Source organism: Amphibalanus amphitrite, unplaced genomic scaffold (assembly GCF_019059575.1).
Source record: "Amphibalanus amphitrite isolate SeventyFive unplaced genomic scaffold, NRLGWU_Aamphi_draft 000588F_arrow, whole genome shotgun sequence".
In the NCBI taxonomy this organism is placed as follows: domain Eukaryota; kingdom Metazoa; phylum Arthropoda; class Thecostraca; order Balanomorpha; family Balanidae; genus Amphibalanus; species Amphibalanus amphitrite.
This window is the reverse complement of record NW_024882082.1, coordinates 229,123-253,043: the sequence shown is the minus strand read 5'-3', so window position 1 is coordinate 253,043 and position 23,921 is coordinate 229,123. Positions and strand designations below refer to the sequence as shown.

General features: G+C 49.3%; 2 protein-coding genes across 4 annotated transcripts in view; both read left to right on the top strand.

The window, feature by feature from the left end:
- Positions 1-42: 42 nt before the first annotated feature.
- On the top strand, positions 43-23,053 carry LOC122394382 (ubiquilin-4-like). 3 transcript variants are annotated; one of them, XM_043391241.1, is made up of 2 exons: positions 43-134; positions 20,136-23,053. In XM_043391241.1, the coding sequence occupies exon 2, from the start codon at positions 20,182-20,184 to the stop codon at positions 21,850-21,852; it is 1,671 nt and encodes a 556-aa protein (XP_043247176.1). In that variant the 5' UTR covers positions 43-134; positions 20,136-20,181; the 3' UTR covers positions 21,853-23,053. The 3 variants fall into 3 exon arrangements, with proteins under 3 accessions (XP_043247176.1, XP_043247178.1, XP_043247177.1); XM_043391243.1 differs by lacking the exon at positions 43-134 and adding an exon at positions 6,193-6,307; XM_043391242.1 differs by lacking the exon at positions 43-134 and adding an exon at positions 6,208-6,227.
- Positions 6,222-23,921, top strand: part of LOC122394384 (GTP-binding protein Rheb homolog) — a 56,028-nt gene continuing 38,328 nt past the window's right edge. The window contains exon 1 of the mRNA XM_043391247.1: positions 6,222-6,317. The gene's annotated coding sequence lies outside the window, so the exon portion shown is untranslated. The remainder of the gene's footprint in view (positions 6,318-23,921) is intronic.

The window sequence follows — 23,921 nt, the reverse complement described above, 5'->3', positions numbered from 1 at the left end:
ATTTTTATGTCTCTCAGTAAATCGGTAAAGGTGACTTCTGTTACAAAATCAAGAACGCTTTGAACTTCAAATGATTCTTATTTCCCGTCATATTTTGCAAGTAGGTATTTACAGCCCTTCCGCTCCACTTCCAGGTGAATATTTGAATAATTTATTGTTCTTGTTCGTGTTATCAGTTATGATGTTTATATCTATGCTCATGGGCGTCACAATTCGAGTTATCGGTAGGGCTGGTAATGGTTGATTTTATGATTTAAAAGCTATTCTTACCATGCAGCGCCGTTTATGTTTAAATCCCGATATTAGGTATTGACAGGCCCTCGGCCCTACCCCAGCCAGCAAAATTGGTCTGGGCCGTATATGGGTCTGTCTGGGCGTTTTCTCTGGCAGCTGGCTAGTTGTGGCACTTACTCCGGCCGAAGTACAGGGAAGGTCTGGAACTCTACAGGAAGTATTTCAGAGGCCTATTTCAGAGACCTGGAGCTGACAAACGATCCCAGAAGCTCGCCCGCAGATGCCACACTACAACCGGACTTATGCCGCATCAGCATGCATTGTGGAGTGTGGACCATACCATAACATTGCCCACCGGAGAGACACTGGGATTTCAATTTTGTTGCCACATGCTTGGCCCTTGAACTAGTAAGCTAGACGTAATGGAAGTCGGAACTCGGAATGGACGGTGTTCGAGGGAATTGTAACCGATCGGCTCAATTGTTAAGTAGGGGAGACCGGGGAGAAGTTGGACATTATTTTGACGTCAGCTTTGAAAAATCGTAAAAAAATCTAATATTTAAGATTTAAGTACGTAAATTGATTGCATTTACTGGTAAACGGTTTATTTCTACTTCATTCTTTACTGTTTTTGTGCGTGTATGTTCACGTGTTACTTCTCAAATTTAAATTTTAGGAAAGGTTGACAATGGGGTGAACTGGGACACGTCCAGGAGAAGTGGGACAAATGATGGGGAGAACTGGGACTGGTCAAGAAATGTGATTTAAATGGAACACAATTAAAATTTGATGAACCATCACGAAAAAGGTGTTCTAAAAATTGACACTTAACCCGGCAGTTGCTGGGGTATTTCGCCACCCACCGTTTCAGGGGGGGGGGGGCGTTAAACGCCCCCATCCGATAACTCGAGAACCAATAGGCGCAGCGAAACGCACGAGGCGGCAAACGAAAGAACGCGACGAGACGCTTCAGATGAGTACTTCAAAGTTGAATTTTGAGGTCACAGGTCGGGTCAAGGTCAGGTCAAACACCTGAAATCGGGCTTTCAGTAGCATGGATTCAGGACTTCGCAATGGGCGCCTCTCGTCAGAAACTCTGTCAAAACGGTGCACAATCCATCATATAAGGCCTACAAGAGTGTCAGCTCCATGTAGGGGTCAGTCAAGCATAGGTCAGGGTCAAGGTCAGGTCAACCGGGTAGGTGCACATATCTCCGAAAATCAAAACTGATATTCGCAGCCTATGACACATGTTTTATGGGTAATTTGGGCCGTAGAACACGATGGTGACATTAATTTTATCATATGTGTACGTGTTTGTCTCAAAAAGTTCAATTTAAGAAATTCATGTATCATGGTCGTGAAGTAGTCACGAGAAATTGTCAAGATTCAGTTCAAGATTTTCGAAAATGCGGAACGATAATCAATAATCGAAGATAGCCATTTGATTGTTCATGGTATTGGCATTCTAATGGCGTTTACGGCATGCCTGTATGTCTATTTTGTGATTTTATATGATTTTTTGAACGTATGCGGTTTTTGGTCGAAAACTCAGAAATCATGACGTCACTAAAACCTCGATATCTTAAAAATTTTCCGACCGATTTTTTTTTTTGAAAATTTGTCACAATAGACTTTAATCAATTCCCTACAGGTACCCAAAATTTGGCGCGCCTGCGGCGCGCCGTTTTTATGCTATGGCCCGGCAAAAAAAGTGGGGGCGTTTAACGCCCCCCCCCCAGCAACTCGCGGATTAAAGGAATCACCTCGATTATCTTTTTTGAACTATACACTGACAGCACTGAGTATCCTGGAAAATTTCCCCATGCATTTGCATGCGGGAGAACTGGGACAAAGTCTACGCACGTTGTCTCAGTTCTCCCCAAGTCGTCACTTTCAACTGCTCTCCCACACAAAAAGTATAACAGATGCATAAAAAATGTTAATGCATAATTATGATGACTTCACTAACATCCAAAGGTGAACGGCCTGAACATTTCACATCGCTGAGTAAACGGCAAATTGAATTAGAGTTCAATGCCAAAAAAAAATCACATTTTAGACCCCAACTCAATATCTCAGAGACAGGCAACCGGAAAAGAAACCGCTTGGTTGTAACGTATAAATAGTCATGAGAAAATATGCAAAAACAAAATAGTTTGTCCAATCGGTCAGTGTCACCCAGGTCCCAGATATTGAAGGTGTCCCACTTCGCCCACTTCTCCCCGTCCCAGTTATCCCCACTCTCCCCTAGGTATTCGTCCCGTCGCTTGATTGTTGAGACCTTAGACGTGCGTTCGGACGAGCCGTTTTTCGCGTGGATTTTCCACGCCGTGGAATTCATTACGAAAACGACCGTTCGGGCGGCGCAAAACGCGTGAAATTCCGGGGGAATCCCGCGAAACGACGATCGAAATGCCGAGAGTCGCACCCGTTTTTCAAGATAGCGACCCCGCGAAGGAAATGATGTTCATCTGTGTTGTAAGGGCTTGGCGAATGATATGTTCTTCTTAGTAAAACTTTTTTATGGGGCTCTATCATATGCTGCAAATAGCTGCAGTGGTTTATATGCCTACCTACCTGGCTATAGGTATGGTTTTCGTTTTGCTATGATCTAATTTAAAGTGACCATCCCACCTTAATATTAGTGTTGAGTTGAGATAGCCAAATTGGTGGCCATGGCCTGCAAATACCGGTTTGGGCACTCACAACATCGAAAAATGCTTTTATTCGGCGATATGGAATTTCAAACTTGCAGTTATCGGATTCTAAGGGGCTAATGCATTGGAGTGCCCCCTATTAGAAATTGTGACGTCAGCGGAGATCTAACGATTTTTAAATCTTAGACTAAAACCATCGTTAACATGTGGTTAACACTGCTTTGCGCGCAACGTCTGCAAACGCTATGTGCCGGTCCAGGTGCGCTGAGAGGTCATGTAATGCTAAGTGGGTGGGGAGGACTGTGGGACCGATTCCCTTCTTCCATATCATGATAAAGAGAGTACACGTTCAAGCTTTGTTACATAGAAATAGCCGTCACTTTCCCCACGTGTCGGCACCGTCCACCGACCCGGCGGGTCGGCGGACCGGTCCTTCATTGTGCAACCACCTGGCATATAACGCACAGGCACTGGCGAACCCCAATCAGAATCAGAACCACAGTTGCAATACAAGTCTCGGCCCGCTCAGTCGTCTCTCCTTCCGCGCATCCGCGACAATGGTGGCAGCGGCGGTCGAGGGGACTTGTGCCCCTCACCACGGACCCCAGCCTCTACATCTGCACTGCCATCGCAGACTGGTTAGTCCGTGCTCCGTGACAGTGTATCGCCCCTACGTCGCGTCATCGACTAGGGAGCTGACCATCCTGGACTCGTCATCGTCCAGCAGCACCGTCTCCAGTGAGTAGCTCTGCCCAGCAAGACTATCTGCCCTGCGGCAAGGTCATCAGCTACCCTGGACTACTACGGAGCCCGCCGACAGCGCACGGCTCATCAGCCCGCGCCGTCCTCCTCAGCATCATCGAGTGATGGACACCACCTCGCTTAAGGACTCAAGCTCGGAGGAGAGACGACGAAAAGTACAACGCTAAATTCAAGAAAAACTGGCACAAAATCAAGAGCATTTGAAGATTACGAACTTTTGCTATATTTTTTCGTCAAAAAGTGACAGTGAAATTGTGCTGTGAAATTTGTGTCAACTTCGATTTGTTTCAAAACTGTTTCGTTATTCGTTTTCGTCAGTGTTCTGTCGTTTGTTGCGCTTCATTGTGGTTGCTCACCCCAAAATTTACGGAGAAATTGCAAGTGCATTTAAATTTTGCCTGCACTTTGCCGTTTTATTTTGACACTAGTACCTAAGCATAAAAAGAGCATATTCTGAAGTCGGTATGAACATTCAAATACGTTAATCGTGGTCAATTCACTGAAATTATATTGTATTGATATTCGGCCAGAGATGCCGAGGGCCATGGAGATGCCCAGGGACGGTCCCCGCCAAGAGTGCGGAGGGATCGCCCGGTAGTAGGTGTAATTGTCACGAAACTTACTTATCTGTTCATACCATTTTGTGATACGCTCATATGGAAATTTCTTTCTCCGTCAGCTAAACGTTTCCTCTCTTTGTTATGATCGCTTCGGTTCCCTACGCTTCCCTGGGGGAGGGAAGATAATGTGGGACCGATTCCCTTCTTCCATATCATGATAAAGAGAGTACACGTTCAAGCTTTGTTACATAGAAATAGCCGTCACTTTCCCCACGTGTCGGCACCGTCCACCGACCCGGCGGGTCGGCGGACCGGTCCTTCATTGTGCAACCACCTGGCATATAACGCACAGGCACTGGCGAACCCCAATCAGAATCAGAACCACAGTTGCAATACAAGTCTCGGCCCGCTCAGTCGTCTCTCCTTCCGCGCATCCGCGACAGGACGTAGGGGTGCCAGACGGTTACGAGGGCGCCGTGAGACCATGAAAAGGGCGCCATTCTCCTAGAAGGGCGCCGCACAGTCGATGTATGCACGGTGGACAGAGACACGGGCGCGAGACGGCCAGGAGGGCGCCGTCAGACCATGAGAATGAGGTGCTAGCAAAAGGGCGCCATTCTCCCAGAAGGGCGCCGAGTGATTAAAAATGCTATATACCTAATCCAGGAACGCGAGACGTTCCGGAGGGCGCCGATAGAGCATGCGAAGGGCGCTGTGCTCTATAAAGGACGCTAGAAAGGGCATCTGCCCCCACAAAGAGATATAAAATTACACCCCTGATTGTCATACCATCAACCATGTTTGTCGGTATTATGACTGAAACAGACTCTTTCGGCAGCTAGGAAATCGTATGCGAGAGCTTCAAATTCATACATCGGTCCTTACACGCACCAGTCGCATGCAGTGGCATGCAGGTACGGGATCTGGCATACGATTTCCAAACAATCGAAAGCCTGTTTGGGCCTAAAGAATGAAGGAATAGATTTGTCAAGTTGAAAATAGAAATTTGTGTCAGAATGATGTGAATAGCTTAGTTATATAAACGTAGGTAAGTATCTTTTGAAAAGAGTGATTGACAATTAATTTAAGAAATGCAATGTATTTCATTGAGAACAGATAACATATTGCAGTCGGATGCCTTCCATTTAGTGGTCGCCTTTTACTGAGAACGCGGCATACACGCCGCCTATCACCACCAATGCCGCAACGCAGCTAAGATTTCAAAGTTGGCATTTATTGCGCCTCCAGAAACCTCCAGAAAGCTCCAGAAAGCTCTAGAATCCTCCAGAGAGCGTTCCAGCGCCTCCAGAAAGCTCCAGAAAGCTCTCGCCAAAGCTCCAGAAACCTCCAGTAGCCTCCAGAGAGTTGAGAGGTCCAAATTTCTCTGGAGGCTCTGGTCTACAATTATGGCGCACATGTGACAATCACGAATGTAAACAAAGGACTTTGGACTGATAACTTTACAGCTTGAATGTAAAGAAAATCACATTGCTATAATTTTGTTTATCTTTTTTACTAAAATTGAAAACAAATTTTGTGTTTCAAGAGAGAACAATCCTTATTCTTTTGGTATCTGTGACGGCAATCTTCAAAAATCTCCAGATTGCGTTCCAGCGCCTCCAGTGAAACCTCTGGTAGAGCCTCCAGTCAAGAATTTCTACTGGAGGCGCTGGAACAGGCCCATTATCACCCGTCCAAACGCAGCCTAGAGACAAAGACAGAAAAACGGCGATACTTTTGCATCCAGATTCCTCTAGTTCGACAAGAAACTTCCCAGTTAGGCTGCACCCACTGAACTCTAGCTGCACCTATTATTTTTAGGGCCTTGGACTGTACTGGTGCCGCAGCAATCTTGATAAGTGTATTTTTGGTATCGCTGAAAAGAGACTTTTGCAATAGATTGAGACATATTTCTCGCAAGGCGTGGCGTGGTGTTGCGTTATGCGCGTTAAACGGACTGCATAAAAATATACACCTCACACGGTCTGACCGCGACGATGATGCAGGAATAATACGTGGATTTTTGTCATACTGATACTGATACCGTGGATTTATTCTTGGATTTATTCAGAAATCTGTCGTCTTGCGGAGGCCAGTGCAGGTATTTGTCATAATGTGTCTTTATGATTGATTGAATTAGTGATTTGTAATTGTGTAATGTGGGGAATGATATATTGGGACCAGGGCAAGGGGTGGGACTGAGTTGACCAATACTAGCTGTGTTCAAGGAAAAATAGCCATCTGCTGACATTTTTTTGCCTAATGACCGCTTCACATATGGAATGTAAATGGTAATGCTTTATCTGCTAACGTGCCCATCACTTTTATGCTCCGTATGTGAAGTGGTCTTACAGCAAAAAATTAAGGCAGGCGGCAAAAAAATTAATAACCCACCCCAGCGGGCACGTATGTACGCATTATGTATCTATTGCTGATCAGATTGGTGGCATACGTCCAGCCAGGGCCTTGGCTAACATGTTAACTGTAGATTCAAGGAATGCTCCAGTAGTGATAAGACTTTGCCCAACTTCCACAAAAGGAACAGCTTCCTCAAAATGAATGCACATTGTTCATCTCGGGTGCGGTTGAAAACGTTTGTGGCAAGAAATCAGGGCCGGCAGGAGAGAGGTGGTAGGGTGTGCAGCTGCAAGCACAAGGTGGGAAAACTTGTCTTTCCACAAAAAACATTACATAAATAGAAAATTTGTAAGCTCCCCTCAGGCCTCAAATAACTGTGGATGGAACCACTCAGTTCATTTGGGTATTTTTTGAATAAATATGTGAAATATTGATTGGGTCTGGGGAAACAAGAAAGCCAATATGAAACTATCGTAAGTCCATTTGCAGATGCGCCCCATGCCAGTCTCTGGGGCCCCGGCATAGGCTTTTAGGGCCTTGCACCGGGTTGATGCCCCATGCTGGCCCAGAAGGCAGGGCCTCCACAATGGACTATGTAGCTCATGCAGGCTCCTGGGACCCACTATTGCCTACAAATGAGGACCGTCAAGAGTCGTCCAGGCTCACTTCAGGGCCCTGTTTCACCGGTGATAGCAGCACGCTGCTTTTACACGTGTCAAATTGGGTTTCCATGGAAACATCAACAGGCCCATTGCTCCAACACTACCGCAAGTATGACGTCAGCTCGCGCAATTTGATAGCAGCGTGGTAGCAGCGTCCCGTGAAACACCGCCCAGATAGCCACACAAAGGCCTCTGAGAGCCCTCAGCACGACAACCTCTGAGGGCCTTCAGGATGCTTTCTAAGGGCATCATGACAGCTTCTGAGGACACTCACGACAGACACTAGTGCTTATTGCAGTCTCCAAAGGTCCACAATTGCCTCTGACTTCTGAGGGCCCCCTCGATGGCCTTCAAGTTCTTCAACCCAGGCAGACTCCAGGAGCCATGCTAGCCTTTGAGGTCCCTGCGATGGTCTTTGAGGGCCCTCATGACGACCCCTGAGGGCCCATGCAGACCCCTACAACAGCCCGAGGGCTCAACAGCTTCTGAGCGCCCTCGCCGACGGCCTCTACGGCCCGACACAGACTCCATGGGCCCACGATGGCCTCTGGGCTCTGAGGATTCCAATGCAGCCAGGCTCCATATACCATGCTGGTGTGAGGTGTCTGAGGGTCCACAACTGTCTGCGAGGGCTTTATAGTTTATAAGGCCTCTGATGGCCTTGCAAAAGCCTCTGAGAGTCTCTTACAAAAGCCTCTTTTTAGGCCTAATGAGGGCTCATCGAGACAATATAAAGGGGGTCCCGAAATTGATGCGCGGTTGTTTTATCCTCAATAACTTGTAAAGTACTTCAATTTTTTTTCACAATTTATATGTTATCATAGTCCCCATTCAGTCGCATATACGGCCTATTGCAATCTAGCGTGTCACGTTTCAGGTTGTCAAGAGTCTCTCCTTTGAAACTACGCCATGCCGTTTATAACTTCTGAAACAGCCTCTTCTTGTTAAGAATCCGTCCGTTCTTTGCGCCGGTATACACAGAACAGAAATATAATTGACCTCAGTGCTGTATTGGGGTGCAACAGCTTCGTCACCAACAGGTTGAGAGGTAGTCACCGTATCATTTAACGACCAGGCACAGTAATGATAAGGCACAAATCAAATACAGCTCATTGCTTTCTCTCGTACATCCAAGGAGGGGCTTACGGACAGCCCCTCTAAATTCGCCGTGAAACGTGCACAGTAACGACAGGCACGATTACATCATACTTGTATCAGGTAAAGGGTGCATTAATGATACATCGTGAACGGTATCAAAGACACACGTGTGATCTGTATCATATAATGCCCCGTCAGGATTTGGGTGCCAAAGAGGGTTAGGCGTTAATTTTGTCCGAGTGAGGCTCAGGAAAGGACCGCCAAGTCGGTTTCCTACACTCGGCGGCCACAAGCGCTACAGCCAGGAGAGCCGTGCAGTGCCACTCCAGAGGCTAGCGCGCATTGAGACCGACCCGGTCCAGACGAATGCTGAGACACGAGTGGCTACGAGAGACACGGACAGACTGGAGGTCACCGCGGGTCACGTGACATTCGAGCGACCGCCAATTACCGCGCGCCAGAGCACCGCGCCGGCCGCGCGGCCGCAAACATACTGTGCCGCACGGCCCGCCGGCGCGCCGGCGGGCCGCGGCCGGGCGGCTACACACACGCGGCGAACAGTTGCGATATGAAAAATGAACGCGATAACATGGAACTTAACATAGCTCCCCACCAAAATGTGCGGAACAGGAGCACATTTTCAAAGGTATCACAGACGAAATAAAACACTACTTCTCGCACACGACGCACTCGCATCTTTCGCGCACGCCACCGCCGAGTCTTAGAGGGCAGCTGCCCCCACCGCTAGCCAGATGGGGATGACGTCCGCCAGCCTGGCGTACCCGTTGGCGGACAAGTGGACGCCGTCCATGGCATACCACCGCGCGCAGTCGTGTCGAGGCGATCCGGTAGGTCCCGATGAAGAGCGCTCCAGGAGTCTCCGCCCCTCGCCAGACTAAAGAACTCGTCCCTCCGGATGCGGCTCTCCAGCTGGCAATCTCGGGCGACAGAGTCCCCCAAGAGTAGATGGAGCTTCGGGAGCTGCGCCTCCAACCAGGCTGTCGCGCCAGGCTCCGAGATGTCCAGGACATTCATGGTCTGCGAAAAAGAGACATGGGTGAAAACGGAGCCACCTAAGGTTTTGGGGTAAAATGGCTCGCGTGGGAAATGTCAATATCTCCACGTCATGAGCGGACACGCTTAATGAGAGCCCTAAGAACGAAAGGCTCGCGTGGAAGCCGACAAACTCTCCACGTCGCAGGCGGGCACGCCCACGAGAACCTTGCATCCGGCGAAGTTCAAGGGCGTTGGCAAATTATATCAACAAAGGTTAAATTCAATTCCTTAAAAAAACTAAATCAACTGTCCAGACTCTGAGTGCACACTGCACAACTTGGAGGAGGAGTCCACGACTCCAACCTCACCCCGACGCATCGGTTCTGGGGGACGTCCGGTCTGCCCAAACGGAATCCGGCAAGACCTCGGACGTGTTTCCGACAAGAACCACGAGCATGCTCTGCTCCTTTGGTCAGTTGGGTTGACCACTTCAAAGACCTTCTCGTTCACGTCTGACTGCAGGCATTGGAGTGCCCTTTGGTGGGGGGACCAGAAAGCTTCAAAGGCGATCGGCCTATGCAACAGCTCCTGGCCCTGCTCAAGATTCTGCCTCGTCTCGGCAGAGACATCCGGCAGATCAGGCGCTTGAGCAGCAGAACGGCTCCCCACCGTGCACGAGCCCACAGCGTCCGACTCGGAAAGCTCCATTGGTGATTGTTCATACTTGAGATCAAAAAGATCAACAGCTGCATTCATCGGCACGCCATCGCCGTGCGTGTTGGATATGACAGCTTTCTCTTTGCTGAGGTGATCCGACATTCGAAGCGTTCGAGCCAGCGTAGGACCTCTGTTGGAGACGGGCCTATCCTCGGAGCGCCATACTAAACCCATCTCATAGCGCTGCTCAGCTTCATTCCATGTACGCTTGGGGTAGAGCCTCGGGTTTGAGTCCACCACCTCATGCTCACTGATCCCAATCGTGTCCAAGTCCCACATCGCTTCCACTTGGCGACAGTGGAACGTCTGATGACGTGGCTGACCGTGTGACAGGACTCCGCTCTGCTTCCCATGCAGAACATATCCGAAGACTGTCTCAACAGCTCGAAGCCCCTCACCGAGGTCCACTTGCTCCCACAACACGACGTGATATATACTATCAACGCCGATTAGGAGATCGATCTCACCTCCCCCAAAGTCGTCCGCCATCTCCAATCGGGAGGGCATCTGGGGAGGTGATGTGGCCGGAAGGGGTGAGCATAGACGATCTGTGCTCCACATGTCCAGGTGCACAGAGCTGCCGTCAAAACGGCTCTGAAGCTCGACTCGGACTTTGTGATATTGGCGTGCCTGTTCAGTTTTCTCCTGGAAGCCAATGCAGGAGAAGGTTCCCGAGCCGACAACAGGTAGCCCAAGTTCTTCTGCCAGAGCGCCACGGATATAGGAGGAGTCGGAGCCTCCGTCCAGCAAGACACGGGCCCGGCGCCGACCATTCGGGCCCACAGCCTCAACCAGAGCCGTCTGGAAGAAGCTTCGGATTCCGTCAGCTCTCTGGGCGTTGAAACGACGATGGCACTGTCGCTGGGCACCTACTTCTGCGGCACTCATACCCGCCTCTTGAGGGGGCTGTGCCGTCGAGAAGCTGGCCGCATCCGGCGACAGTTTGGACGTTGGGACCGCCGAGTGACCCCCTGACGAGGGTCCCGAATGGTGCAGCAGGACGTGATGGGGCCTGCTGCACTCCACACATGGTCCCTCTTTGCAATCACGGGCTCGATGACCAGGACGGAGACAGCGGAAACATACCTTCGAGTTTCTCGCGAGTGAACATCTGCTCTGTACAGTCATGCCACGAAATGTCGCACACTGGGCAAGCGGATGATGACCTTGTCCACACGCACTACAAGCCGTCTTCCTTGGCCTTTGAGATGGCTGTGACCGCTCCCTCCGAGGCTCAAGCCGTGCCGTCATACTGCTGGTGACAGACGGCGCCGAAGGTGGTGCTTCTGCGTTTGTGACAGACGCAGCAACTCCCTTGGCTGCCTCGCGGATCCGTAACTCTCGATTGAGAAATTTAAGGAAAACGTCAAAGTCCGCGCTCTCCAGCCGAGCCCATTCCAGCCGCCAGTCTTCCGGAATTTTGTCTTTTACGACTGGTAGGAGGAGGCTCGAGAAGCTCTCGGCGGGCACACCGAGGGTGTTTAGAGCGCGCGTGTGAGAAGACAGGTGATCAACCAAGGTTCGCATGCCTCGGAGGTCATTGTGGCGGACAGAGGGCATGCTCAAGAGCTCGCGCATCAGAAGCTCTCGCCGCACCTCGCTGTGGTCAAAGCGCTCTTTGAGGACTGCTACGGCTTCAGCGTAGCCTTCACCCGACACCGGAATCCCTTGGATTGTGCGCAGCGCCGCGCCGGCCAAATGCGACTTAAGAACGACAAACCTTTGCACGTCAGCGTAGGCTGGGTTGTCGTGAACGGAAATTGTGAAGAGTTCCCAAAACTCGGACCATTTCATCACGTCGCCATGATAAATGGGAATCTTGACTGCGACTGATGCTTTGAGGTCTGCATTTCCTGTCGAGTTTTGGGAGTCGAACCTTTGAACAGTGTCTCCAGCTTTCTCAAGCCGGGTGAGTAGCCTGGAGCCGAGAAACATCTCATCCTCCATGTTTTGGCTGTGACTGGAATCGTCAGGCTGACCAAGCTTGTCGAGCTGGTCCTGGACCTGCTGAAGCTCGTGCTGCAGCTTCTCCAAGTGATGGAGCTTGAGAGCCAGCTGATCCACATCAAGTGCCTTTTGATCCCCCTCCCGGCATGACCTGAGGTCGTTACACTGTTTGGTTGCCTTTGAACGAAGCCTCGTTCTTGTGCTCAATAAATCATCCATGTTGAACTAAACGGATTTTAACAAGTGGGTAAAAGTGGACTGTATCAAACAAGAGTATCAATGTCTGTCCGATTAACAAGGTACAAATTTTGAAACCGAAAAGACTATCCGGCCCGGAGGACTATGTTAAGAATCCGTCCGTTCTTTGCGCCGGTATACACAGAACAGAAATATAATTGACCTCAGTGCTGTATTGGGGTGCAACAGCTTCGTCACCAACAGGTTGAGAGGTAGTCACCGTATCATTTAACGACCAGGCACAGTAATGATAAGGCACAAATCAAATACAGCTCATTGCTTTCTCTCGTACATCCAAGGAGGGGCTTACGGACAGCCCCTCTAAATTCGCCGTGAAACGTGCACAGTAACGACAGGCACGATTACATCATACTTGTATCAGGTAAAGGGTGCATTAATGATACATCGTGAACGGTATCAAAGACACACGTGTGATCTGTATCATATAATGCCCCGTCAGGATTTGGGTGCCAAAGAGGGTTAGGCGTTAATTTTGTCCGAGTGAGGCTCAGGAAAGGACCGCCAAGTCGGTTTCCTACACTCGGCGGCCACAAGCGCTACAGCCAGGAGAGCCGTGCAGTGCCACTCCAGAGGCTAGCGCGCATTGAGACCGACCCGGTCCAGACGAATGCTGAGACACGAGTGGCTACGAGAGACACGGACAGACTGGAGGTCACCGCGGGTCACGTGACATTCGAGCGACCGCCAATTACCGCGCGCCAGAGCACCGCGCCGGCCGCGCGGCCGCAAACATACTGTGCCGCACGGCCCGCCGGCGCGCCGGCGGGCCGCGGCCGGGCGGCTACACACACGCGGCGAACAGTTGCGATATGAAAAATGAACGCGATAACATGGAACTTAACACTTCTCTGAGCTAGCCGGTGGAAGCGTGCCGAGCTCTTTTCTGACGATCGTCCAGATATTTTTGATCGCGGACAGGTCTAGACTGCATTGCCAGGCCATGTCCCCGTCTTCCAGAGGCCTGGGAGTCTCGCTCGGCGCCAGTCCTGGGTCTCCCTGGCGTGTTAAGCTCGAGCCCTTTCTTGCTTGAAAATGGCCCTGGACATCTCCGACAAAAGTTTGACTCTGGTTTTTGAACCATTTTCCTTTTTCCATTTGTGGCAGCAGTCTTCTTCAACGCCTCGCTGACATAGTAATCAGCAGTCACGGTCTGTCCCCGCGGCACCTCGTGAAGCTCAGAGAACCTGTGTAGCTCATCATGCTCCAAATGAGATTCTTCAGCAGATGTTTCACCGTCTCGACAGCAGACTCCTCAGAGCTGCTGTTGGCCCACATTTCGATCGTTCTGGCAGTTAGGGACTTAGAGAGCACAAAGGGCGCCTCGTCACTGAAAAGGACGCATCTCCGGTCTTGATTGTTCCAGTTTTTGTGGGTCTTTGCGAAATCCAGCTGCCTGCACTTCTGGACCACGGTAAGCCAGGTCTGCATCCTGAGGCTGAGCAACTTCAGCTTCAAGGTAGTCTTCAAATACTGGTGGAGGTTCGATTTGGATGCTGGGCCATGCATCTCGTTCAGTTTTCTTGTCAGTGCTTATGTTGCATGGTGCTTTTTAAAGGTCAACTTTGCAATCACGATCTTCGCCACTCGGCCTCGGCTCAAGGTAGTCTTCCGCCCTCGAACTGTGCCGTTCTTGATTGTCTCTCCTGATCGTTTGCGGTCCATCCAGCGTTTAATAGTTGCAGAGTTGACGCCTAATTCTCTAGCATCCTGGACCTGGGTCACACCGTCCTTGACCATCCCCACCGCGCGGCAGCGGATCGGTAGCTTGTGGCTTTTCCCTTTTGGTGATATGCAGTTTCTCCACGTTGCCTGTCTGGACGAGAGTGGCCTCCCGCGCCCACTACCGGCCGAGGTCGGGTTAGCCGCTTGGTTCACGTGATCGTATGACCAGCAAGGTCTCAGTGGTGCCAGAGACAGTAAAATTGCAATTGTTCAGCATTCGGGAGGGACAACAATAACATAGCATGCGGCACCAACTGCGCATCAATTTCGGGACACCCTGTAGGCTGGTATCGAGGCCGTATCCTCTCTAGGCATCGCCGGCCTCTTTTGGGTCCCAACGCCGCAATTTTAGGGCTCCGCACCGGCTTACAGAGCCTCCACACCATTTCTTCCGGCCCACAAAGTACGAACTGGCTCTTACTGACACCGCGGAGGCTTTTGAGGCCCATACACCGTCTCATGGGCCCTGGCCTCCTGGGGCCTCTACCTCAGCTTTTGAGGGCTCTTCGAGAACGATGGCGGTCTCCGAGGGCCTCCAAAAGACTTTCGGGCCCACACCGATTTCTTCGACCACTCACCAACTACAAAGGGACTTTCCAAAAAGGTGGCTAAAAGATCGTTCAGCTCGAATTAGAATGCTAACACTGACGTGGTTGTAAATTTTCACCACATTCGTCGATTTTCTTTTGTCACAATGTTACCTACATATAACTGAACGAAATATGCGTCTTTCGCAAACGGTGTTTTCACTTCGGTTGCCTTTGTCATTCCTGGGCAAATTCGACGTTTTGATTATTTGCTCCAGTAGCCAAAATGCCTTAGCCGAGGCCCTGCATACGTCAACAATTATACCCTTATATTATAGAAGACCAGAGGCTTTGCTTCAACCTTGTTAAAATTTAAATTGAATCGGACTTCAGATGTGTAACTGTCATGGATGAAGCATTCCTAATCCATGGTACTGTGTAGGAATTCCGTCTTTTACCATTAGGTATACATGAGATAATGCATCGGCCTGAAAAATTACAACAACAGTTACCCGCCTACTTTTGTGTTTTTAGTTGCCATGATCACCCCTTCCCCCTCCTTCCACATAAAGAATCCGTGGCGACGCCCCTGGTAATGTACTTTTGCTACCTCGTCTCTCTACACCCATCCAAGGACTTTTGGGGGAATGTTGAAGACCTAATTCAATATACCTTGTGTTAACCCGCGCCCCGCTGGGGGTCCTGGATTTCCACGCCCTGCTGGGGGGGGGGGGGGGTGTTTGAACACCACCCCCTTCTAACTCGGCCCCTGGGCCACGTAGCGATTATACGCGGAAAACAGCGTTCGAAAGAGCTCCAAAAATAATGACGAAATCACTTCGTTTTTTTTGTCAGGTCAAACGTCAGGTCACCAGAGGTCATTGAAGGCAAAATTTCGCCGATTTTCAGGCCGAATGTCAACAATTTCCAAGAAGCCAATGCATAACTCGGGAACCAATAGAGCTACAGCGCCGCGGAAAAGCGCATTCGATAGCACTATTAACGCCCTTTCTGAGTAATTCTCTCAGATTTGACCTAACAACCGTTTTGCCTGCAGGGGACAAAAACTACCAAAATAGCCGATATTTTTCGGAGTTTTTTTTTTCTGCATGAACTTTTGACCCAAGCCTTGCACGAGTTTACTTTTATCGGCATCGTGTTCCTCTGGTCAAGACGCATCGAATGAACTGTAACTTGACCTTGAAAGGTCAACATGAAAATTTGACCTCAGGTCAAGGTCATGACCTGATCGGAAATGGTCATGTTGCATATCAGTCGATCCGTATCGTCGAGCTGACACATCTAAGGCGTTTTCATCGCTCTAGCATGCCTTTATCAAAAGCTATTTGTGAAAAACTTATATACCATTCGTGACCTGAGATGACCTCAGGGGCCAAACAGGGGTCACGGACACCATTTTAATGCTAAGTGTGTTAAAGTTACTTGTATTTCAGTGTTTGGGACTTGGGAGTGTTTATAATGGCTTTCGTCCAAAGGCGGCGCATTTCAGTTTTCTCCCATTTTATAATGGGGAGGTCATAAGATTGACCTGACCTTAGGTCATTGATATCAAAATTCTGAGATAGGTATACATTTTTTTTACATGCTATTGCTCTAAGCAATCGCTGAAAGTTTCACAGCGATCGGTTACTCGGTGTAGCTGTGGCAGACATGAAACTTTTTATGAGGTGAGGTCACTTCAAGTGACCTGGCCTTGAATGGCCTTGGTCAGAAATTTTCACAACATGTGTAGAATTGATGTATGATAAGGTGTGCCAAAAACGGCTCTGAGATATTCGTAAAAAAACCACAGGGGGTGTTCAAACACCCCTCCCCCTCCCCCAGCAGGGCGCGGGTTTTAAAGAAGTGTCAAGTGTGACTGTTGGGTGAGGTGACTGTTGGGCAAGGTATTCTCCAAGGAACGGTCGGCGATCAGCTAACGTCACCAAGAGGGCGTTTTTTACATATTGTAATTATTAAAGTTCTCGGCTTTTCCGGAAAAAGCCGATTAATTTTATTTCTGTATACTTGCTGAGAACTATATTGTGATTATAAAATAATATTGCCATATTCATCCTTATTGAAATTATTTTCGGATTGTATCTGACTTAAAAAATGGTATGTTATGTGCAGGTCACGGTTCGTCGTAAACTCATTTCATCCACAAAAGAAACGAAATATACCATTCGAAAGCTGACGGTGAGCTGAATCCAAAAATGTAATTTTTATCAAAATCGTACGTTGGCCTTCTTCAAAAATTTTGTTTTTATATAAAAAACGTCATAATTTTTTTTAACGAATTTTAGTCAAGGACATTCTTGGAACCATAGGCATGTTTTTCCCAGTGAAAGCTGAATGCCAAAGGAGCAATATGCAGCAATAAAATATTCTCAAATATTAATATGCGCCTCCCACAGCCGGCAACAAGGCGCAATGACACAACTGAGCGTCACGATGGATCAAGTTCAGCCACACAGAAACGTGAAATGACCCTTATCGGCTCGCAGACCCGGCTCTAGGCCCGTCTGACCGGCCACGGAAGAAACGTTCGAGTCTCGTCCTGCTAAACAAGTGTCATATTTGTTTGTTTAAAGGGACCCTCCCACCTTCAAAAAAGTTAATGAATTGGCATGAAAGTGATGTCCCTTGGTTCAGAAAGAGCGAAAACGAATATCTACCAAATTTCACCGAAAAATATTCACTGGTTTTCAAGATATTAGGCTTTTACTTTTGTTTACTTTTTGGGATCTCCCCTGTTACTAGCGACTTTATTTGGAAGCAATAATTTGGCAGCCCTAAAGTGCGGCAGACGTTGCGCGCAAAGCAGCGTATACCACCACGTGTTAACGATGGTTTTAGTCTAAGATTTAAAAATCGTTAGATCTCCGCTGACGTCACAAATTCTAAGGGGGCATTCCAATGCATTAGCCCCTTAGAATCCGAAAACTGCAAGTTTGAAATTCCATATCTTCGAATTGAAGCATTTTTCGATGTTGTGAGTGTCCAAACCGGTATTTGCAGGTCATGGCCACCAATTTGGCTATCTCAACTCAAAACTAATGTTAAGGTGGGAGGGTCCCTTTAACGATCCATATCGCTATCAAAGCCATTCAGGATACCTGCGCAGAAAGTTCATTGTTCTGCTAGATTTATAACATGCTTTAACTTACATTTTCTTATACATGTTTTGCTCCGTACCGCTGCGCTCAATGTTCGCGCAGGGAATCGTAATCGTAATTACGAGCGAGCGAGCGCAGCGAGCGAAGCGAAGTCATTTCAATATAACGGAAAAATCTCAGTATGAGCGGCCCGGCCCGGCCCGGCCCAGCCCGGCCTGTAACGCTTTTGAGAGGCTTATATCTCAGCAACCGCTGGACCGATTGGCCTGCGGTCTTTTTTGCTGGGTAGCCCCATCCCTTCTACCCCGTAATTGACTACTTTTGATACATCTCAGTGACCGTCGTGGCACGTGCCACGTGAAAAGTCAAGGGTGTTCAAGCAGTTTTGCAAAAGTTATGATTTTGAGAGTCCCATATCTCTGCAGCGGCTTGAGCGATTGTCTTGCGGTAATTTTTATAGGGTAGCTGCATCCCTTCTACCAAAGGTCGGATACTCTTGATCTATGTGAGTGACCCCCAGTGCACGTGCAAAATACAAAAAGAAGAGGTGCCAAATTTGTTCCCATTTCAGTAACTCGGTAATTACTGGGGCGATTTCGCTGAAACTTGGCATACAGGTAGGCACCCATCAGGCAATGCATTCCCATGTGTTGCGGTTAGGGTGCTATTGCACGTGCGCACGTGCAGGGGGCGTTTCCAGATCTCGAGAACGGCTGGGCCGATTGCGCTCAAATTTGGTACACGGTTGGGGACCGGTTAGTAGGGTGCCGTGCAAAAGTCATTTTGGACCCCTTTTGCACGTGCGCACGTGCAGAATGCCGCTTCCGGATCTCAGGAACGGCTGGGCCGATTGCGTTCAAATTTGGCACACCGCTAGCGACCGGTTAGAAGGGTGCTTTGCACCAAGCCCGTTGGAAGTACCCTCTCGCCCCTCCGCACGTGCAGGGCTCACTATCTCGCTCGCTCGTTCTTCGCCCAAAAGGCGTTTTACTGGTCGTATGTATTCATAAAAATCTCCACATCGCGGCTCTTCCGATTTTAGAGTCCGTACAGTAGTTAAACACAGAGGGCATGTTCATAAAAGACGAAAAATGATGGTTTAAAAGATCACTATAAATTGCTAAAATGCGATAGAACTGAGCACATCTACTCTCCATGTCTCGTGATTCATCTCCGTGGGTGACACAATAAACGACTCCTCCTGAGCTCGGTTAGCAGGCGGTTCCAGGCGGTGGTAGCCCGGCACATAAATGACCGGCGAGCGAGTTCTGTGCGCACGCGTGGAGTTTGCAGCACCATACTCTCCGATCCCCGCGTTGTCCTGTCTGACACCTCCGAACGGGACACAATCATTGCGCGCAGGTGCTCACGCGACTCAGGTGACCCCAGAATCCGACAGAGTGCCGCCAAGTCACGTTTAATAATCAGCTCATCAATTTTGAGCCATCCCAGTTCTTTGAAAGCGGGAGTAATATGCTGAGACCTCTTTAGTCCGGTGATGATCCTGGCACCAAAATTTAGAACTTTCTGGATCCTATACTTTTGGGCTTTGGTGCAGCCGCCCCAAACGGTCAGACAGTAAGTGATGTGGGGATAAACAAGCCCTTCGATGATATTTTTTTTTTTGTTCCCGTGTGGTAGTCGGTGGCTCAGCTTTGCAAGTCCCACCAACATACCATAAAAGTTTGCGGGTTTCACTGTCAGAGGCTGTACCAGTGACAGCTGTTCGGCCTTGCGACCGGTCAAAAGCTAGCCCCGCCCCGCCGGGCGCTACCCTCACTCCAGCCCAGCTGAGGCCGGTACAACCTCTGACAGCTCAGCGCGGCCAACTTTCCGTGTATGGGCATAATGCCTAGCTGAATTGAGCAAAGAAGACATAAACTAATGCAAATTCATGCATGATGTGAAAATGAAATAGCAATGAATCTTCCTCTCAGGTATCCTGTACAACTTAAGTACCGACTTGAAGCGTTTAACGAACAAACATGACGTCCGTTTAGTAGGGCGACAGCCAAACGTCCCTTCCGTGTCCCGTCAGACAGCCGAGAGCGCCGGGTCTGCGAGTCGATAAGGGTGATTTCACGCTTTGTGTGGCTTACTTTGATCCATAGTGACACTGAGTTGTGTGATTGCGCCTTGTTGCTGGCTGTGAGAGACGCATATTAATATTTCACATTATTTTTCGCTCCATATGGTTCTTTTGACATTCAGCTTTCACTGGAAAACGAAAAAACACGCTAATGATTTCAAGAATGTCCTGGACAACTCGTTGAATAAAAAATTAGTACGTTTTTACAAAAACGCAATTAAAAAAGGCCATCTAACGACTTCAATAAAAGTTACATTTTTGGAATCAGGTCACTGTCAGCTTTCGAGTGGTCATTTCGTTTCTTTTGTGGGTGAAATGACTTTCCGACGAACCGTGAGGCAGTAAGTATTTAGCTGTACTGCTGTCCAGCCATTAGTTGCAACGTTTAGTTATCATTTATGATGATTGTGTCTCTCTTTCTTGCAGTGGTTGGTTCGGAAGTGACTAAAAGAAAGGGCAACAAGTCTTCTCAATGGCTAGCGGATCAGAACCGAGAAATGTCGAAGACCAAAGCGCAGATCAAGTGGCTATATCAGTTACAGTAAAGACTCCAAAGGAAAAACAAACATTTACTGTGGCGCCTGACTGTCTCATAGCAGACTTCAAGAAACAAATAGCGGAGGGCTTCAAGGCCGTCTCTGCACAACTCTGCCTTATCTATGCCGGGAAGATTATGAAAGACCATGAGACATTGGCAACTCACAAGGTCAAAGACGGGCAGACTGTGCATCTCGTTATCAAGAACCCCAAGCCTGCGGAAACGCCGGCGACAGCGGGGGATTCGCCTGCGGCCAGTGAGTCAGCGGCCGGCCCACCGCCAGCCACCAGTAGCGCTGCGGGGGGACTAGGTCTCGGCACATTTGGTGGGCTGCCTGGCCTCTCCAATTTGGGCATGGGCTCGGCCAGCTTCCAAGAGCTGCAAAGAAGCATGCAGCAGGAGATGCTTCGTAATCCAGAGATGCTTCAGCAAATGATGGATAATCCTATGGTGCAAAACATGATGAGCAATCCCGACGTTATGCGCCAGTTGATGCAGTCGAATCCGCAAATGCAGCAGCTGATGGAGCGTAACCCGGAGATCACGCATATGCTCAACAATCCGGAGTTGCTGCGGCAGACGATGGAGCTGGCTCGCAATCCAGCCATGATGCAGGAGCTGGTGAGGCAGCAGGACCGAGCCATGTCAAATTTAGAGTCTATCCCCGGTGGTTTCAGCGCACTGCAACGCGTCTATAGAGACATTCAAGAGCCCATGCTAGACGCCGCCCAGGAGATGACAAGCAATCCCTTCAACAACCCGGCATCGACCGATGCTGGTTCTGGCTCAGGAACTGGTTCGACGCCAGCTGGCGCCCCCAGCAGCGAGCCACTGCCGAACCCGTGGGCTCCGCCGACTACATCTGCGCCTTCGGCGGCCCCTCGTCCTGCTGACGGCACGACGACGCCGTCAGCAGGCCTCGGCGCGTCCGGAATGCAAGGACTAATGCGGCAGATGGCAGGGAATCCCCAGGCACTTCAGAACATGCTGAATGCTCCTTACATGCAGCCGATGCTACAGTCTCTGGCGTCCGATCCACAGCTGGCGAGATCGGTTATCGCCAACAACCCGCTGCTCGCCGGAAATGAGCAACTCCAGCGTCAGGTGACCTCCATGCTGCCCACTTTCCTTCAGCAGATGCAGAACCCAGAAATGCAGCAACTATTGACAAATCCAGAGGCACTTCAAGCTATCCAGCAGGTGCAACAGGGTCTGAGCACTCTGCAGCAGACCTCGCCAGGGCTTTTCAGTTCGATGGGTATGGGCACAACACCCCCATCAACCACGACAACCACACAGGCATCTCCGACGTCGCCTGCCTCACAGAATACCCAGGCGCCTCCAGCCGGCAGCGATCAACTCTCCCAATTCATGGCTCGCATGATGGGTCAGGTGGGACTTGGTGGAGCTGGGGCGCCGCCTCCCGAGGAACGTTTCCGATCTCAGTTGCAGCAGCTAGCTGCGATGGGCTTTGTTAACCGTGAAGCCAACGTCCGTGCCCTGGTTGCCACTTTTGGCGATGTGAACGCAGCCGTGGAACGGCTATTGGGCGGAGGCAGCGGAGGGAACGGCGGTGGCGGTGCCCCGCCGTCCCAGTCGAGCTGAAACCACTTTGTCGTCATCCGTCATCGTCTCTCAGACCACTCGGCGGGCCGATGCCGACCAGTGGTGTAATTTTGGACGATGACAAGAGTCGGCGAGGAGCCTTCTACCGAAACGGGATCCACTGTTCAGTTCCGCGGTCGGTAACCAATGTGTGATTATTCGGATTGATTTTAATCGTTTGATTCAGGCGTGATCTAGCGACAGTGTATCGTCGGTGGCATTGGTTATCCATGTGGTATCGGATTTGTGCTTTAGATAGCTCCGATGTACCCTGTCAACGGGCAGGAACAGAATACGGCTTTCCATACTTCTTCTGTAAACATTGTTGAAGCGTTCATAGTAGTAAAGCATGAAGCGCAGGTACCCATTTAACGGACAACTGAGGATCGTTTAAACATATGAGCGACATAAACTGGAAAATAAAAGGATTTGTAGGTGCGACGCAATATCTTTATACCCCAACAGATAGCGGCGATCCTGTATGCTTAACTCTGCCACGTGACATTGCTCACGCTCTTTGAATTTAAATGCTTCTTGGCCATTGAAGTGCGAAACTGATGCATTCGTTAACATTTTCGGTATAGTTGATAATCAAGACAGCTAGAATACATTCATGGCTTATCTTTCGCATTTATTCCTTGTTTGTTTATGAATATCAGTAGGCAGGTAAAGTTATATCTATCTGGTGTGTGTCGTTTATGGTTCTGGTTAGTGTGTTCGGCTTCTTACTGGTGTCAATGTGTTGGTGTTCTGAAATATGGAATGCGAGCATTTACTCACAGGAAATTGATGCAAAGTTTTTGATGAACGGGTGTTATTGATCTGTGGTTGAAATTGCGAGGCTGCATTTTTCCTTTCTTGGCGCGCATTATCTTCTAACTGACACTGGCACTGTATCTTGTCGCCTACGTACGCGCTACAACATGCGCCGATGTGATTGAGACGTAAAGCCACTGGTTGAATGGTGAACCGTGAATATGCCGTGAACTGTTACACTTCAGCGGTCCTCTGAAGTGTGTCTTTACACGCTGGCTCCTGTACGTAAGTTCTTAGTGCCGATGACGGCTGACCGCTAGTGGCCCCATCGGGTCGGCGAGCGGTTCTGAGGGGCACCGGCCACTGACAGTACAGGTTCGCCTTGTATGGACGACGAACGACAGTTCCGTGTCTTTGGTCAATACAAATGGCATACATACAGAGATCTGGTGTTACAATTCTTCATGGGAATGGGATCGTTGGCGGATCCGCCGATCCGGAAACGAAGGTGGGCGGCGCTACATCTGGGGAATGCACAATGTACACAGCACGACTGCTAGTAATTGTTTCCTTTTGGCGATTGCGATAGAGCTTAAAATTTTCTTGAGATGAAGTAACTTGACTTTTGCCTTGTGACCGGCACGTGACATAGGGGATGAAAATTTCCACGTCCCTCGAAATAGTTGCTACAGTTTTGTGAATTTTATGCTTAAAATGATTCGAAAAGAAAGTAAATTAAGTTTACTGAATTATTTTTTTTTTTGAATATTTCGTATAGGAAGAACTACGTTCCGCCTTTGGTTCCTCTGTGTTTGCAGAGGTGAAGCTTATAACGCGTTGACAAATCATATCCCGCCGCCCGCGCCGGGCCGGGAGGGGGTGGGGTTGAGCATTGCCCTCCTGCGGTTTTGGCACACCTGTTCCTGCATCTTTTCCGCACATGTGAGAATTTTAGACATAGGTCATGGTCAGGTCACCACTTCACTTTGAGTGACCTCAACTAAAAAGTTTCAATGTCTGTCTGAGGAACACCGAGTGGCTGATCGCTTAGAAACTTTCGCCGATTGATCAGGCCAGCAGTCTGTACAAAATGTATATCTCGGAAGTTCAATATCGGTGACCTAAGGCCAGGTCAATTTTGCGACCTCCCCATTCTAAGTCAGTGGAGGAAAACTGAAATACGTCTCTTCTGGACGGACGCCATTCTGAACACTTTAAAGCACCTTATAACAAGTCAGCATGACACACTGAACTGGAAAATGGCAACCCGTCACCCCCTTATATCTGAGGTCATCTCAGGTCACAACTGGGGG

What these genes read in the sequence shown, in the direction of transcription:
- LOC122394382 (XM_043391241.1), top strand. Translation starts at nt 20,182, where the DNA reads ATGGCTAGCGGATCAGAACCGAGAAATGTCGAAGACCAAAGCGCAGAT.